The 18,889-nt window shown below is 46.2% G+C and overlaps 1 protein-coding gene across 12 annotated transcripts in view; it reads left to right on the forward strand.

Moving 5' to 3' along the window:
- RAPGEF1 (Rap guanine nucleotide exchange factor 1) overlaps window positions 1-18,889 on the forward strand; it is a 114,568-nt gene that overhangs the window by 72,172 nt on the left and 23,507 nt on the right. For 2 of the 12 annotated variants that reach the window (XM_088664793.1, XM_088664795.1), the window contains 6 exons: window positions 637-820; window positions 1,937-2,407; window positions 3,899-4,101; window positions 5,263-5,424; window positions 15,112-15,402; window positions 16,711-16,803. In XM_088664793.1, coding sequence (XP_088520919.1) covers window positions 637-820; window positions 1,937-2,407; window positions 3,899-4,101; window positions 5,263-5,424; window positions 15,112-15,402; window positions 16,711-16,803 — 1,404 coding nt within the window. The remainder of the gene's footprint in view (window positions 1-636; window positions 821-1,936; window positions 2,408-3,898; window positions 4,102-5,262; window positions 5,425-15,111; window positions 15,403-16,710; window positions 16,804-18,889) is intronic. The other 10 variants (XM_088664794.1, XM_088664796.1, XM_088664798.1 and 7 more) reach the window with 7 other exon arrangements.

Raw genomic sequence — 18,889 nt, forward strand, 5'->3', positions numbered from 1 at the left:
TCGTTAAAAGGAAGGGTGCCATGTTGGGTCTGGGTCTGTGAGTGGTATAGACTACCTTTGCCTCTGTGTGTGTGTGTGTGTGTGTGTGTGTGTGTGTGTGTGTGTGTGTGTGTGTGTGTGTGTAGCTTTTTGGGGTGGGGTGGGGAGGGAGGTGAGATAGTTTTATTGCAAAGGTTGAGAAGCCTTGTTTCTTTAGTAGATAAACATGGAGGGGGTTCTATACTTTACGTAAAGCTGGAAACAGCAGACGCTCTCCCCTTGTGTGTGGGACTTCTTTTGGCTCCACCCCTGCCAAATCACCCTCCTGCCCCCACCCCCATAACTGGGAGAAGTGTGTGCAGCAAATTGAGCTCCTTGGAGGAAAGGCAGGATATAAACTAAATAAATAAATAAATAAAAACTCAGTTGCAACAATGCAACTTCCAAACATTCCAAGACAACGAAACCTTAACTTTCCAAAACATATTAAAACCTGAAAGCATTTTATTGATGTTTTCACATTATATCATGCCTTTGTTGTGCACCGCTTTGTTATTTATTTTTGATGAAAGTGTGGCTTGTAAATATTTAAATAAAATAAATACCTTGAATAAATGAAACAAACATAACTCTCCTCCTCTTCTTTTGTGCCTCCAGGATTTTGATGCGGACTGTTACGCGCAGCGGAGGCTGTCAGGAGGCAGCCAGTCCTATGGCGGGGAATCCCCCCGCCTCTCGCCATACAACAGCATGGGCAAACTCAGCAAATCTGATGAGCAGCTCTCCTCGCTGGACTGTGACAGCGGGCAGTGCTCCCGCAACACAAGCTGTGAAACGCTAGGTAGGGAGTGGGTGTTCTTGCCAGAGGACCTGGAGAGGGGAAAGGGGACAGGGGACATGCACCCTACAGCTTGGGTTTTGAGGGCCTGATGTTTAGAAATGCCTCTGTAGCATCTAAGCTGATGGTGATTGATTAGTAGCTCCTTTTCACAAATGTGAACTCAAAGCAACTTAGAGAAACAAATGTTTGGAGACAGCCTAGAATGATAAAGTATATGTTATGTTTTATTCTACTCAACCAACCCTGTGAAAAAAGAAATAAAGCAGAAAACTAAGGGCCAGAAGCCTAGGTGAATAAAAATGTTTTTGCCTGGCAAGTAAGACCAGATAGTGACAACTGTTAGTGGAGCCTTGCTGGGAAGGGACTGCTCTGCAAACAGGAAGCCACCAATGAGAAGACCCTTTTCTGGTGTTGCTTTTTGTGTGCAGTTTAAAGAAAAGGCAAATAAGAGGGATATGTAATATACCAGTAGGTGTATAGTAAAAATGATGCATGGTGTGGAGAAACTGGATTGAGAGAGGATTATCCATCGAACCTGAATGCTCAGGACAGAGTGGTTTAGCTACAGCCACTCCCTCTTCACAGGGATCTCTGGGAAATAGTAGTTGTGTGGAGGAAATAGGGTTCCCTTAACAACTCTCAGCACCCTTACCAAGCCACAGCTTCCAGAATTATTTGGGGGAAGCCATGGCCACTTAAAGTAGTATCATAGTACTTTAAATATATGGCGTTGAGGTGGCCTTAGTTGGCTCTGCCTGTCATTGTGTGTGGAGCCACTTACTGTTTGCCTCCCTGACTTCCTCCAGGTGGCAGACCCTGGGGTCTGAATGATCAGCAGTGCCTCATTGAGATGCCAAAATTTGGCACCTCCTCCCCACCTCTTGCCTTCCATGCTACGTAACAGTTGTGGTGCTCCTGAGGTTCCACGCTCAGTATGACTGAACTTGCCATGCTCCCTTAAATCCACCTCTGCTTCTGCCCCACCAGTCCCAAGGGGCACCACCCACTGCTAGTCTGTCCTGATGTGTATCAGCACCCTTATGACACAGCAGTTGGGGCTCACTGTTGCCCATCGGCTCAGTCTCCTGATGGTTGCCTCTCTTCTATTCTCCACAGATCATTATGATCCAGACTACGAGTTCCTGCAGCAGGACCTCTCGAATGCCGACCAGTTACCTCAGCAGGGGCCCACTGCCCTCAGCCCTTTGCCAGAGTCTCTGGGGGAGGCTGGCTCCCCATTTTACGGACGCACTTTCCAGCTGCCAGTGGCGGCCGCTTTGGCTGCTGAGGTCCCTCCGGCTCTGCCAGAGAAGAAGAGGAGGGGGACAGTCAACCCTACTTTCGATACCTCCGGCTGCCGTGTCTTGTTCGAGAGGCACCCCTCGCAGTATGACAACATTTCAGAGGACGATCTGCACAACCCCACCCTGCTCCCCTCTATGACCTTCACGCCTTTTGCCACCGTGCTGCCCTTCCAGCCAGGGAACTCTCCAGCCCCCGTTGAATTCCTCACTGACTTTCTCATTCCGGACTCCATGAGTGACTCTGAGAAACCACCACCTCTGCCAGAGAAGAAAAACAAACACAGTAAGTGCAAAATTGACTCAGTTTCTCGTGGCTCATGTGCCCATTGCAGCTCAGGAAGGGGCTCCATGTTAGCAGAGTCACTTAAAATAATGCAGATTGAGTCTAGAGCAAAAAGACATGATAATTTCCCTGTGCAAACCAGACAAAACTGTGTATAGTTTGAGGAGAAAGGAAGAGAGAGGTTTTGTCTTTTTTAGTTCATGTACATAGCAGGAAGACATACATCCAAATATACAGAAGAAAACTCCCTTGGAACCACATAGCCAATCATGGCAACTGAATGATCCCTGCTGTTGTACTTCCAACATTCCACAGTGGTAGAGCACATGATTGCATATAGAAACTCTAGGGTGAATTGCTGCCATCTCCAGGAACAGCTGGGAAAGACTTCTGCCTGAAACCCTAGAGAGGCTCTGCCAGTCAGTGCAGACAGTAATGACCCAGATCACAGGTAAGGTGATTATGGCCCTTGTGATATTGCTGGACTACATTTCCCATCATCCCTGACTATTGGCCATGTTGGCTGCAGGTGGAGCTGGAGTCTGGAACTTTTCTCTCAGTTCATCTTTCCAATTTTCAGTTCTCCACATTTCCACATCACTTTGCATTTTTTAAAAAGTCATTGGGATGACTTCTCAGCATTCAGGTGTGCATTTCTTTCTCTCAACTCACACATTGTTGTATTCAATTTTCTCTAATGCACATATTTGTTTAAGCGATTTCCCCATACATTTTTGTTCATTGTTCATTTTTTTCACTAATATGCAGTTTAATGCACCTTTCCCCCTTCAATACACTTTTTTTTGGTACACATTTTTGGGGGGTGGGGAATGTACAAAATCTGGAAGTGTTAATCTGGCAAAATGGCTACATTTGGATTCAGGATTTCAGGAAATGCAAATGAGCTCATTTTTTGCTATGATGTAACCAGGCCAATTTCCCACATCCCCTCCAAATGGCAAATCCCCAGATTCCTCAAGGGAAGCCGTGCTCCCCCCCCCCTCATATAGTGCAGCAGTCGGGAACCTCCAGCCCATCTTCCATCAGTATCTTGTTCTAAGTGGCCTATGAGGCTGTTTGCCCCTGCAAACCATGCCAACCTGGTCGAGACCCAGCATCAGGTGTTGGGCTTGCTGGTGCCGCTGATCAAACCCTGTGCCTTTGCCTACATAGCTTCATTTCCAAATCACGCAAGCAGATGGAAATGCTTCCCCTGACCTCGTGGTGATGTCAGGCGATTGACAGGTGCACAGCTGCCATAATGACCTTCGGAGGATGGAGGTTAGCGGATGTAAGGATTCTTTCCCCCCGCTATAGGATGAGCAAAATCTCCTTGGTGCTGATGGCTACCACACAGTTGAAATGGCAAAGATAGCTTAGTTCTATACCTTGATCATCAATGCAGCCAGTGGTGCTGGGGAAGAGAAGGGTCCCCAGAAGCCTCCCAGGTGGGTAATCCACTCACACCCTCCTGTGTCTTTTCTGTTCCAGTGATGGCCTATATGCAGTTTGTAGAGGACTACTCAGAACCACAGCCTTCTATGTTCTACCAGACACCGCAGAATGAACACATCTACCAACAGAAGAACAAGCACCTGATGGAGGTTTATGGGTTCAACGACTCCTTCAGCAGTGCCGACTCTGGGCAGGATCTTGCTCCACCCCCTGCCCTCCCACCAAAACAGCGGCAGTTGGTGAGTGCTCCTTTCCTTCTCTTCCTGACCCACCAGATGTGATACACCTTGCCAAGGCCCCATTGCTTGTACAGTATTTCTTCTCCCCCGCCGAATGTTTAAAGATGATTTTGTTTTCATTTTACTTACTTGGGTAATTTATGGGGCCTTGACCATATGGCCCAAAAGCCACCAGGGTGAAGGCATTGGAACATCGGAAGAGCCTGGCTGCTGGATCAGGCCAAATGTCTAGTCTGGCATCTGGTTCTCACCATGGTCAACTAGATGCTCACAAATAGGACCTGTGTGCAACAGTTGTCTCCAGTTGTTCCTCATCAACTGGGCATGGAGTTTGTGCTATAACCATACATAGACCTCCAGGCCAGGGGCCAATCTAGTCAAGCATTCTGCTCTCACATTGGCAAACCAGGTGCCACAATGGAAAGCCTGTGAGAAGGACTTGGGTGCAATAGCTCTCTTCCTGCTTCCAAATCTGGCATTCAGAGGCATATTGTCTCTGACAGTGGATGTAGATACACAAGAAGAGCCCTGCTGGATCAGGCCAAGGACCCAGGACCCAGCTAGTTCAGCATGCTATCCTCACAGTGGCCAACCAGATACCCATTATGGGAATTCCATAATAGTTAAATAGCAGAAACTCTCAAATATGGCGAAACACTTTTTTGGGGTGGGTGGGAGAGGGGTAGTTCTTGTGGGACAATCTCCCTTTTTTGGTGCTTTCTAATTTAAAGTCGTGGCAGACGCAGCAGAGAGAGCCCAGCTTTACAGTTAACGTGGCAAATCAAGCACAGGCTCATCTGTTCATTTCCTGCCCCACAAATGTTTCAGGTGGGAGGCCATCAGAGAAACGCAGCCGGTTCTGCATTTTAGATGTTTCCTCATAGTTAAAACTTGCACTGCAAGACAATGAAATGAAACAAAGCTCCTGTTGCAGATATTCCCTTCTTTTCTATAATTTACTCTATTTCCTTTAGCAATGTAGAAGAATAAGAAGCTATGCAGGTCTCAAAAGATCCTGCTCCTGTCACTTGCTTGATCTGAGAGCTTGCAGGGCCTGGCTTGAAGCCATTCTTTCCCCCTTTCCTTTCTTTCTTTTCCTTCCTCCTCCTCCTCCTTTCTTCCTCTTTCTTCCTCTTCCTCTCTCATTCTCTCTTCCTCCAGCAGGCCTCTTTTGCTGCCTCCTCCTCCTTCTCCTCTGTCTCCTACTGTGTCCAGCCACCTAAAGTGCCCATCGCCACCGAGGACATCGGCACGGCTCAGGGCCTCACTATGTCCATCTCTAATTCCTTCCTCCACCAGCATAGCACCCTTCCTGTGCACTCGGTGAGTTACTAACTTTGGACTTCTTTTCTTGTCTTGCTGACTCCTGCTATCTCCTTGGTGGGTGGGGTGGGTGGCTGTGATTTACTGCCCTGGATGGTGGTGGGGTGTGTGTTGGGGGGGGGGCAATGTGTTTGTGACTCTTTGGGTGCCAAATATACCGACCATAACTGCACCATACATTTAAAGCAGTAACAAGCCACCAGAGGCATAGTGTTGCAGGGGATCGGGAGGGGTCAGAGACCCAGCAAGTATCCCTTTCTCCAGCATCCTAAAGCTAATTGGTGTGAAAGAGGAGCTTTTCGGCTACTGAGAAGTCTTCTCACCCTTTGTGCTGACTGGAGCCAATCAGAGTGAAAGGAGATGAGCCAGACACTGAGGATTGACTCCTAGGGAAACTCTGGAGAAGAACACTGAGGAGTTGTTATGCATGCACCAAAGCTAAGCATTTAGGAACACTGACAACACAAGGGGCTTCAGCTGTGAGGGGGCATGGCTGTGACTATCGTGAAGGGACCCAGCACTTCAGAATTTTCCACTCCACTACTTTGTACCACTTTAAACAGCCATGGCTTCATCCACAGAATCCTAGGAAATGTAACTTGTTAAAGGTGTTGGGAGTTATTAGGAGACTCATGAAGCTACAATTCCCAGAGTTCACTGGAACAAGGCATTGATGGTTAAACCACTGTAACATACAACATTCCTAAAACACTCATCCAACTAGTGGGATAAGTCCTACTTTACCCCTCTCAAAGATGAGCATCACAGAAGAGGCTTGCTTCACTACCAAGGGTCTGAGTAATAAAAACGGTCTAACCTGAGGCCTGAAAGCTTCCTAGCAAGAGCATTCCACAAACTGGGAGGGTAAGGGCAGGCGCCACTGAAAAGGGCTTCTCATGGGATCACTCCATACCGGCCTCAGTCAAAGCACACAGAGAAAAGCCTCTAATGAAGACCACAATGTCTGGGCTGGCTCACACAGGCAGTCCTTCAGGTAAGCTCCACACCTTGCATCCAGCAGGAATATATGGGAGGGAGGGGAAGAAGTGGCTAGTAGCTGGCAGGAGTAGGGACATTTGCCAGGGAGTCCCATGATGAGAAACACCCTTAGTCAATGAGGAGATATGCTGGGAGTTGTAGTCCAACAACATCTAGGGATCCAGGGTTGAATGGTACTTACCTAGCCTACTCTGAACAACGAAATCTCTCCAGGTCCCCTGCAGGGGCCTATTCTAGCTCTGCTGCTTGCAAGCGTTGAAATTAGATTTGACTCTTAGGCTTTCTGCATCCGGAACCACGTGCTGTATTGCCCACCCATCCATTGCCTTTGAAAAATCAACTGTGTAATAAATGAGGGTGCATAGAGGATCTTTCCTGGTTCCATCCCAGTAGCTCCTTCTGCGCCATTTTGTTTCCTTCCCTGGTGATGTTCAGTTGATTTTTGGAATATTTTGGAATATACTTTCTTCTTTCTCTATCAGGACTAGAATCTTTCAGCCTCCCCCAACCTAGCTCACTGCAGGTGTTTGCACAAGCCCCAATCTGCACAAAAAGTGGTCAGGGATGATGAGAATTGTAGCTCAGCTGCTTTCCCTTAACCTGGTATCTTCAGACATGGTTAGACTCCAGCTCCCATCAGCCCCAGCTAACGTAACCAATGGTCAGCGGTGATGGGAGTTGGAGTCCCGGCAACTTCTGGAGGTACCATGATGAGGGAGGCTGTTCTGTGGCAGCAGTGGAATTCAGCCACTGAAAATGAGGCTCACTTTTGCTGGCTCTCTGAAATAAGGCCTCATCTTCACTATGCATTTAAAGCAGTAGTGTTCTTGTGAAGAAGGCAGGGTAGAGAAAAGTTCCAGGAACTGGTTCTACATAGGGATGGAGGAGAAATAATTTTTTGTTTGTTTTAGTAAGAAAATACCTAATTCCCACTTCTCCAGATTTTGCAATGCAGTTATCTAGTAAAACAATACATACAAAAACATATAAAAATGCTGTATATTAGGAGAAATTGCTTGCAAAAATATGTTTATTAGACAAAAACTGCATACAAAAAAATAGCCATTAGAAATTTGCATGAAAATATTGATGAATTTTCTTGAGGAGAACTGATCCTAAGGCTTGAAAAATTAAGAATGTAGAAAACCAATATGATAGGTGTGGTTTATTTAGTAGAGGGCAGTCTCCCGACCCATTCAGCTTGTGAGAACAAAAAAAATTACAACCCCCCCCCCCAATACCAGCCTCAGCTCCTTAAGTTGGTAGTGAAATGGAACTATTACCCTGGAGGTGGGTGAACAGTGCCTTTCCCCCTTAGCAAAAAAGGGATTGAAGCTGAGAAAAAGAGTGATTTCGTTGGGAACCAGTGACCAGACCCGTGTTTTGAACCCTTATTCAGGTCCAGGGTGCCTCCAGATGGTCAGTAATTTTGTGTGAGGGATTCAGGCCCATATCAGAACTTTAGGTTTGTGTGATGGTTGTGAATTAAAGCACTGTGTTGCCCTAGCCTAGCACAACAAATCCACTTAAAATGCAACAACTTAGGAAAGTAATGGAGAAATGTGCTGAAAAGTGTGGGATGAACAAATGTTTAACAGGAAGACATGGAAACACACTTGAATGCCCTGCCAAATTAGGGTGGATGCTCAATGCTGTAAAACTGCCCTGCCCAAGCTCAGAATGAATGCTAGTGAGTACCATGCAGTGTCTGGCCTCTGCATAAGCTTTGTGTGAGCAAATCAAGGTAAAGGAGCCGGACTTCTAGCCCACCCTGTTTAAAGCTAGTCCTCTTGAGTTGGGAGACTAATGCTTTACCTTGCTCTCCTTGGAGACACACATTTAGATATCCTCACTTAAGTTACCCCCTCGCATTCTAAGTTCTGGCATTGTCCTCTACTGGTTATTAAGACAAGCAGGTTGTTGAGGATCTGTTCTGGTTTGTTTGCAGGGATCTTAGACGACTTTGGCTATTTAGTGACCGTTCATTCTGATTCGATTGCAGGGAAGTTAGATGACATTGTGTCAGAGCCAAATGTCACCCTGCACTTTCCTGTGTGTTTTCCTGTCACTTATAGTGCCATTTATTTATTTTTTAATCTTTTGGCAAACTGGGCTTATTGCCAAAGACCCTCCCAATCAGCTATAATTATGCAACCTGAATTTGGCAGTATGAATCACGCCCCAAAGTAACAACTGTTGGTCTTCATTCAGCTAGCTTTCCTTTTAAAACAAAAACAAACACACAATCTCTTCCTCTGATCCTAGGCTGATTTTGGCTGACCATTTCATCTTTATTATTTAAAAGCCCTTGTCTTCCAAAGCTTCTGTTCTGCATTGCCTCAGTTCTGCTTTCCCACTGGAGAATTGCTCACTTGACAGAGAAGCCCTTGCTGGGGGGTTTCCAGGCCACGGTCAGCTGTTGGCTTTAACCCATCTGACCCTGCAGGAGGCAGAGGAGGGGGAGAACCCACAGGCGCCGGACAGCTTCCAAGTTTAAATCCTCAGCTGCGATTTGTTAAGCTTGTAGCAATTCTGTGGACTGGACAGTCCTTCTTCCTAGCTATTGGATCCTTCAAAGAAAAAAAGAAATGTGGGCTAGGGGTGGAAGCACCAGTGTTTTCTGGAGAGGTTTGCTTTGCTTTGGTTTATCAGCCGGCGATCAGTGAGGAGGAGACCCAGGTAGACAAAAGACATAAAGTCTTCTCAGCCACACCACGCCCTCCGGCACATATAGACACTCGCATATTGTTAAATACTTGCTTCATAATTGGCACTGGTCCCAGCATGACTGCATAGCTAAGATTCCACTGCCTGATTCCAGACACACTGATCTGCTCCAAGGAGGGGCAGGGACAGTCCCTCGAGAAATCATAACAGTAGCCTCCTTCAAGAAATAAAATAAAAAATTGTACCCAGGCAATGCAGAGAGAGGTGTGTGCGTGTGTGTGTGCATGCGTGCGCGCGCACACACACTTGCTTCTGCAAGCTCAGTAAATTTTACAAACACATTTGCATAAATTCTGCAACAAGTCTACATTTAGCTCTGTTCTGCAGCATTGTTCTGAGTTTGCCAGGTGTGGAGGAGCGGCAGAGGAGCCACTAGGCAGAGGAGCAAAGCTCTCACCTACCCCCAGCCCACTAGGAATTGTATTTGCACACACCCACTAAAAACATTTTTTATTTAAACCCAAATGTTACAAAATTGATGCAAGTTTTAATCTGTTTTTAGTCTATTCTTAGTTTAACTTTTCAAAAGTCTTAAATTATTGTTATTTTTCTTATTGTTAATTTTATTGTTTCATCTTTTTTGGGAAATTACTTTGAGGGTTGTTGGGTTGTTGTTTTTTACAATCCAGCATTGTATACATTTTATTAGATAGATGGGTGGGTGGCCGTCATTGAGATTTCAGCAGACATTGCCTGTGTATTTTCCAGTATCTGTTGACAGGCATAAGAACTAGAAACTTGTTGAAAAAGGAAAGGAAAGGAAGGAAAGACAGTAAAGTCTGGCCAGATTGTACCCTTTTTGGCTCTTCAGTCCTGAATTGATATTTCTAACTTGTTTCCTTTTATTGTGATGATGCTGGTTGTATTATCAGTTCCATCTTCCATTCCTGTTTGCTTGGGACCTGCTAAAACAGAATGAACATTGATGGACAGCAGTAGCTCTCCAGGGTCTAAGGCAGGGGGTGCCCCCAGACCCAGCTTGAGTTGCCATCAAGGGTTGAACCTAAGGTCTCCCTCACGCAAGCGCTGGATTAAGCAGAAACCCAATAAGTTGCTTTGTACCAAGTCAAACCATTGGTCCATCTAGCTCAGTATTACCTACCCTGACTGGCAGCGGCTTTTCAGGGTTTCAGGCAGGGGACCTTCCCAGCTATACCTGGGGATTCCACTGGGCATTGAACCTGGGACCTTCTGCATGCAGAATATGTGCTTCACTGAATTACTGTTCTTCATCTAAATGTAATGTAAGACTATAGCCTTCATGATTCTGAATAGAAGATGCTGGGGATTGAGGCTGGCTCCTTTGGCATGCAAAGCCCGTGCTCTTAACTACAGAGCTTTCCACTAAAACAGAGAGTAAGAGAGCATGTGTGTGCAGTGAAATAACTAGATCCTGAACAGGACACCATCCAACCTGCAACTTCCACGAATCTCTCCCCAGTAGGCTGATCACGCCAAAGGTATCAGGCAGCCTAGGCCAGCAGAATGGGATTTGCTGAGCTAGGGTGATGTCATGAGCCAGGAGTCTTAACTGGGGATTTAATGTTTTCGGGCCAGGCAGGCACGAGAGACTCTCCAAACTGCTGTCCGTGACCCAGAATCAATATGGAGATTAGGGCTGTCGGGGTTACTGAGGCAGCACCAAAGGCTGATGGTACAGGACCCCTCCACCCACTCCCTGCACACATATTCCCACTGGCTCCGCTCATCTGGAACAAAGCAGACTGGGAGGGGCAAGAAGAGCCTCATCTGGAAACCAATATCTTCCTCTTATGGGCACTCTCCTTCCCCCCTCCGTACACCTTTAGTTTCAGCCACCCAGATTACTCCCGTGCCCCCTCCCCCCGCTTATCCTCTTCTCAATTCTTTATGCATGGAAAATCCAGTCGAGTCCCAAAGACAGGAGATGGGAGACGGTCTTGGGCAGGCTACGCTCGATTTGGGAAAGGGAAAAACTGCTCCATCAGTAGACAGTCGGGAGGTAAAGTGTGAGCCGCCGGCTTCTCTGTCTTGGGTGGGACCTTTTTTATCCTTCTAGCAGTGGGCTGCATGTGGGTTTCTGTCCAGACAGTGGGCAGGAAAAGAACAATGGATCAAGGAAGATAGCAAAGGGTGGCTGCCAGCAATTTATTTATTTATTGCATTTCCTATAGCACTTTTTCCTCCAAGGAGCTCAATATTTCTTTATTTCGTAACATTTATGTAGATTATCTGTAAAAGCAGCTGTTTAAAGCATTCAGAGATGGTGCCCATGGTTCTGCCCCCTCGCTGTGTTATCCTCACAACTACCCTGTGAGGTAAATTAAGCTGAGCGACAGTGATTAGCCCAAGGTTGCACCCAGGGAGTTTCATGGCTGAGTGAGGATTTGAACTCTAGGCTCCCAGGTCCTAGTCCAACACTCTAACCATTAAACTGCATGTCTGCCCAGTTGCAATTCGATGTACTTAGACATTTGGGAGTGAGGACTTGGGGATAAAGCCAAATGTGGGGTTGTTGTTGTTTAAAGTGCAGAACTAGCTATTTTACTAGACCTCTACAGTGTTTGCGTTTCATTTGCAAGTAATCAGTCTCTTGAGTGTTGCAGCAACTACTCTATGGAACTCCCTACCTGTTGGTGTCAGACAGGAGCCTTCCCTGTTTCCTATTCCTGCTAAAAACTTCTTTTGCTTAGGCCAACCTATTTAGACACATAATTTTATTATGTATGTATGTGTGTCTGTGTCTGTGTGTAACTGTTGGTTTTACCTATATTCTAGTAATCCTATTATATCTACTGGTTTTTAAATAGTCTCTTCTTATTGCTAGTTTTTAATGAATATATTATACCATAGTTATATAGAGCTTCTTAGAGATTTTATTATCATCATCATCATTATCATCATCATTATCATTATTATCATTGTCATTATTTTTATGTGGTACATATATTTTGCTAACTGAATGAATGAAAGAAATAAAAGTTGGGTTTTGAGGGAGGGATTTGAAGTGGAGGGAGCAAAATAACATCATGTAGGAAGTTTTGGGATGGAGTTGCAGGCATAAGGGGCAATGACGGAGGGTGGGGTTTAAGGTAATAAATTACAACTGTTCCTGATTTGGGGTGTGAGTCATGTGCCAGCAAGTTCTGGTTGTGATAAGGAAAGTGAGGGGGCAATGCACCAATAAGTGTGGGCACCCCAGTGTCATCTAGCTTCCCTGTAAACGGACTAGAATGAACTCTCACTAAATAGCCAATGAAGTCTAATTTCCTTAGCAAATCAGGATGAGATAACTCCCATCAGCCTCAGTCAGCCCAAAGGATCATCCCTCTTAGTTATCTGTTGGCAACCTGGTTTAACTCATAGCCCCATGAAGTCTTGCAAATGCTGGTTTTATGCTCGGGGCAACTTGTTTGAATACTTTTTTTGAGTGTGAAATTGGATCACTGTTTGTGTGTCCACCAGAATGTAAATTAGCTCTTTGTGCAAATATTGTTTTATTTTGCCCTGACATTTCGCAGCTCAAGAAACTCCTGTGCCAAGTGTGCTAAGAACCCAGCCCAACAACAATTCATTTATTGCATTCGTGTGTCACTTTCCTTTCTTCAAGGAGATCAAAGTGGCATGTATGGTTCTCCCACCCACTCATTGAGGTAGGTTAGGCTGAGAGGGGTAGTGACAGGGCCCAAGGTCACCCAATGAGCTTCTTGGCTAAGCAGAAATCTGAACAGTGGTCTTTCAGGCCATAGTATGACATTCTAGCCACAGTACAACACTGTCAACACCTCTCTCCTTTTTTTGCCAGTGGCAAGCACAGTTGGGAAGGCCCAGTGGTCTCTGGGACTGATCTGGCATGGCTCATTTGCTTCTTTCAAAACCCTGACACTTTCTTGAGGTCTTGTTCTGAGGTGTGCGTTGTAAAACCAATTACTCCTTAACCAAGAGAAGTTAACTCTCTGTGTGTGTGTGCGTGCGTGCGCGTGCGCGCTGATATTTTGAGCTGTGGAGGGAGGGAGCTAGAGGGATGATCCTTTGGGCTGACTGAGGCTGATGGGAGTTTTAGTTCAAAACATCTGGAGAGTGCCTGGTTGACAGAGACATGTCTCAGCTCTTTTAATTCCACAACCTTCATAAATTATACAAATAGAGCAAATGCCATATCATCTGTTCTCCGTTGTTTTTAGTAAGTTTGCATAATTTCTGCTTGTTTGATAAGTCAACTAGAGAGGCTAGAGGCTAAGCTTGGCACTGAAGCCCCCCTTCTGGCTTCTGGTATCTTTGCATCAATAAAGATTAGAGCCTTCTTTTGTTTTTAACAAATCCTTAAAATTTTGAATGTACCACTCTGGTGGGAGTTTGTCCTCTTAGGGCAACAACAGAGGCATGAATTGCTGTACTCTTTTTGATGCCTGCTGAAAACGTCATTGTTTAGGCAAGCCTATCAATACATTTTCATAGATGCCATTCCAAGCTTATCCTGTTTTTATGTAATATGGGAATTGCCCCCAGCCAGCATCAGGCTCTTAATCAAGAAGCAGATCCTAGCACCCACTATGGACACATGTCAAAAAGAAGACGATGCCCGGGATTTCATGTGGGTACAGTCAAGTGTTGTGTGTGCCATGTGCAAAGGAAATGGTTACTTTTGTACCAAGGAAAGCAGGTTTCTATGAATTCTGTAGATCATGCAAAGCAGTTTTCCAAATTCTGACTCTGCTATTTAGGGCTAAATTTGCTTGGCGGGACTCTGGAGCCCTGCTGCCAAACAACTGCAAACCCTAGCTGCAGATGCTGAATTTCCTCTGGGCATTGTCCTTGTATGTTCAAGCTTATTTTTGAAGCCATATGGACTAGCACCTTTAAAAAAGAAAACATACTGCACACTACCAGGGATCTTTGCATTCTGTGATTCCATGACAGTCCAGAAAAAGCAGACAAAATGGTCTTAGATACAGGGAGTTCAGCTTCATGAGAATCCCTTTTAAAAATTCTTATTATACTTAAAGTTATTAACCCTTGTGGTTGCAGAATTAATGGCAAGCTTGTAAGTGTATGGGCAGTGCCTGTTGACGTATCAGAATCCAGGTGGTTTACTGGACAACAATATCAGTGGTCAAGAGTAAATGCTTCCTGTGTAGCTAAGTACTGTTCAGTAACAACTCTTGTTCACCGTAGATGACTGGGAATTTCATGCAGGCAAGAGAGCAGGCTGGTGGAAGAAGGACAGATCTTTCCATTCCTCATCAACTAGTCCACTTGGTTTTGTGCTGGCTACAAATGAAGGGAATTTTCCTCTCAGCTCTGTCTCTCCTCCACCAGTCTGCTAGATAGAAGGCATTTAAAGAAGCAATTAGTAGTCTGCTAAGAAGTTGGTATCATAAATTTCCATGCTGGCTACAAAAGAAGAGGACTTCACCCTCTTCTGCAGCCATCATGAGAAACACAAGCTAGTAAAAAAAAATACCAAGAAGGAGTGAGCAAATTAGTTGCTTTTTTTAGTTTATTACAAGCCTGTCTCATTGACTTGTGAAATCTAGAGTGCTTTTGTTTTGTTTTTTGTTTTGTTTTTGAAAAGCAGAATAGGTTGTGCAGAATAGGAGATGAATATGTAGATATTCTTGATATGCATCATGGTATGTGGACTGCAGAATGCCACTTCCTGTGGTACGGAATGTTTTGTTTATTTGTTAGTGCACACAGTCCTGGCTATCCTCCAGTTCATTATTATTTTTTTGGCACAGTAGGAACGTTAAAAGAATAGAAGGGAGGAAGGAGGTTGATGTGATGGTAACGCGTTGGCCGTGGACCGCTTTGCCTAGAGCTGACGTTGTGATTTTGCCTAGAGCTGCTGTTGATCTAATTTCTTTTCTCTTTTCTCTGTCTTTCTTCCTCTCCTTTCCCCCTGCTCCTCAAACCCCTCCCCGTTGGCTTGGCCCTTTTACTTCTCCACCACTGTTGCTGTCTTCTCCCCACCCACTGCAGTACAAATCGGTGTTCAGGTCTTTCTCCCAAGACTTTGTGCCTCGCAGCCAAGTTTCCATCCCTCCTTTTCTCTCATCTGCCTCTGCCGCCGCCTCCCTGCCTCTGTGCTTCCCACCAGCACACCAGTCTCCGAACTCTGACCTGGCGGCAGGGTCTGCTGCAGCCGGCCAGCCTCTCGGCCTTGCAGATGGTGGGGTTACCTCTTCCTCTCAGGAGAGCAGCTTTAGTGGGACTGCTTCTGTCTGCCTTCCTTCTGAAACCTCTTTCACTGATTCTCTCCAGACATCTTCGGTGAGAACTCCTTGGCCGTTCGAGGCACCCTCTCTGTCGTAGGCTGCTTAGGTTGCCTTGTGCACTGTGTTGATCATGATGGGGGTGGGGTTGCGTGTTGGATGGCTGGAAAGAGAGCAGGGTGGGCATGCCTGAAATCAGCCTTGCAAGCTTAATCTGCAAAAGCTGCTGCCAGCCAGCTCACCAGCACTTTGGCCACACCCGTCTAGTAGCAGCAATGGTTGGTGCCCATTGAAACTGGTGGGGTGGAAGGCAGGGAGCCACAGCCCAAAGTAATCCTGATTATTTTAATTCTGAGGGTCTGGTGGCTCTTGTTTCTCATTATTGCTCCCCTCTCTATGAATATTTAGCTGCATGCCAAATTTGGAAACCAAGAGACTAATCGCTAAAACCATTTACCTTGAAGTGGGGGGCAGGATGCTTAGAATATTCTAAGGCTCGAAGGGAGTCATTCCCAATCTGCATGCCATGAGAGGCCCTATGGGTCCAGAGCACCTACCCATTAAAAGACCCACTCATCACACTTCTGTATGAGTTGTTCTTCTGTTTGCCTCCTTCCAGTGAAGCAGTACATTCCAATCATTGCCACAGTTAAGTAATTTTAGAGTGGTCTTGGGGATGCGATGCTCTTAGGGATACCTCTTTAGATGGCAATATTGTGCATTAGGTCACTTGCTGCAGGCTAGAGTAATCTAACACTGGTGCTTTTTTGAGGGGGGGGGCGTACTGTTCAGTCTGCTGATTGGAACCCTGGGCATCTTCCCCAAAGTCATAACGACCAAGACCAGTAATGCATGCAGGAACACAGCGATGGCAGTGGGGGGGGGCAGTTCCCTGAATGCGGGGAGAGTCTTTCCCTTACACATTCTAAAAGTGAGCCTTTTCAGGTGACAATGTGAAGTCTCCCTCCGAATATAATTCGGAAGGAACGTTCATCTCTGCCATCTGAAGCTGGTATCTCCTTGTGTCAGCCCCCGCCCCCCAGATTAGTCACTTGGTTTCCAAGAGACCCATTTCCCAGCTGTGATGCTCCCCACCCTTGATGCACACTCATTAATGCATCCTGAAATATATTTATTGGGGGGGGGCAGCTTTTACGAGGTGGAAAATTGCTCCGTTGGAAAGACCCTGAAACTGAATGAATGCCGTAAATTCCCCCCACCTGCCAACCTTTAAGTTTTTTGGGGGGAGGGTTCTCAGCCCTGTGAGCCCAGACTGCTCACTTTGTGGAATGGACTGTGCTCAGCCCACAAAGCTCACCCACCCACCAAGCCAGTCACCCACTTTCTTCCATCCTGTCTCCTGTAGAGTGAAAACGCCAGTGAGGAGGCAGGGGAGGGTGAATACGTCAATCTGTATTCCTCCAGTCAGAGCAACGGGGAACTCCCTCACTCTGAAGGAGTAAGTAAAACTGCGGTTGGGGGAGACCTTTTTGCCAATATGTGTGGTGGGGCCTGCATGCTGGCTGGGCTGCTGTTGGAGAGGTGAGTGGCGCTTCTCGCAAAGCTTTTCTCCAGCCATGCGGTGCCATGGGTTACTCCCAAGTAGGCCTGTCTGTTGGTGTGTGGGCTGCTCAGTACTATTTGCTGGTGTCGCACATGGCTCTTAGGGATTTGAAGGGCGTTTTTTTCAAACAGGCCTTGTGTTCTCTCTCCTCCCCCCCCCCCCCGCCACTTACCATGTGCTTTTGCGGTGCCTTCCCCCCCACCCCCCACCCCCGGTAAAACACTATGATAATTGGTTTCTATTTTTATTTGATGAAACATTGCATTCATATATGGACATGAAAGGAGGATGCTCCGTACCTGCTGTTCTGTGCTCAACAGAGATATGCCCAAGTTGGGTGTTGAATGAATCAGCTAAATGGGGCCACCTCTTTGGAAAACCAAATAATCGACCCAAAACTGTATTTTAACACAGTTCAACTAAGTGACATCATCTGCAATGGAGGCAAATGGAAAAGGTCTCAAGCCTTCAGAGCCATAGAGGAGGGACAGCTCACTCATTTTAAACCCAGGTGCTTTTCTGTTTTACTAGGAACTCCCAAGATCCAAACATAGGCAGCAGACATTTACAGTTGAAAGATCCTGAGTCTGGGAATTTGTTTTGAATACCAGTACTGAACTGAGGCCACAACCCCTTCTGCACGCACCCACCCCCCAAACCAGCTTATGGTTATCTTCCCCTGTTCCACCTGTAAGCTTTCTACATTTCAGCAATATAATATAAAGATTGGGGGGCGGGGTGGACATGACATTTTGTTGTTGCCTTTGCTAAACAATCCTTTCTGATATGCTTGAAATCAACCAGAGATATACCAGTAGATCCCAAACTACGCTTCCACCCCCATCCCGGTTTAAGCATTGTGATGACATTCTGAGGCCTTGAAATAATGTGATCAGAAAAGAGTCCAGTCGCTTAGTTGTTATATCATTATCTGGATACTAAAAGTGAACTCTCAATGTGTGTGTGGAGGGGGGCGGTGCTCGTGTGTGTCTGCATAAACAAGGTGTCACTATCCATGCCCAAGTGGGAGGCAGGGTGGAGAGGGGGACTCTGAAGATTTACAGAAGTATAGAAAATTTGGGGGGGGGGCCTCTATTCAGGAGTGCAGAAAGTGAGAAGACCTAAGCATTCTCAGCTGGCAAATATTATTAAATAATAATAAGGGTGGTGGTGGAACGGAGTACCCCAGCAAGGGCATGGTTGGCTGTTTGGATCCCTTCCTCCACCCCCTTCCCACTGTGATTGACCAATGCCCTTATCCATTTCCTGTCCAAACTTCCTCTTCCTTTCCATGCACCAAAGTGATTCACACTTGCGGTTCGTAATACGGTCATAGAAGATGGCCTAAGGAAGGCAGGTGTGGCCTGGCTGAGGTGGGGGGGGCAGAGCTTCAGTCACTCTAAGGACCACTCCTCGCCATGTTTGGGTAACCAGTTGCAAAGGAGGAACCGCAGGGAGGGCTATGCTTTTAGACAGTATGCATGGAAGAGGAGATATCAGGAGCTGCACTTTTCCCACTGCACACCTCTGTGTTTATAGTTGTGGGGGTCTAATCTAGCACTTGAAATAAAAGGTAACCCTTTAATGGCAACAGAGACTTGTACTTTCTACTTCCTCCTGTGCCTTCCTGCTTAGAGGTAGCCTACAGCTGTAGTCCATGTCCACTAATTGGGAGGGGCCCTCTGGTCAGTGGCAGAGCCTCATGGATGCAAGTGAGGAGAGAGAATGAGGCTGTGCCTAGGTAGCTCAGCCATGTCCTAATGGACTTTTCAGTACAGAGATAATAGCCAAGGATCTCATCAAGCCAAGTAGGAAGTAATCTTCCCATTCCTGCTACTTAGTTCTGGCCCATCGCCCTGAGATGGAAGCTTATTAAGCCTGGAACTTGGCACTCCCAAGTGGCAGGGGAGTGGGGGAGGGATGAAGGGTTTTCAACTTCCTCCAAATGAGGGATTTGTTTATGCATGACCCTGATTTCTGC

This window comes from Zootoca vivipara, chromosome Z2, assembly GCF_965207765.1.
Source record: "Zootoca vivipara chromosome Z2, rZooViv2.hap1.1, whole genome shotgun sequence".
Classification (NCBI taxonomy): Eukaryota; Metazoa; Chordata; class Lepidosauria; order Squamata; family Lacertidae; genus Zootoca; species Zootoca vivipara.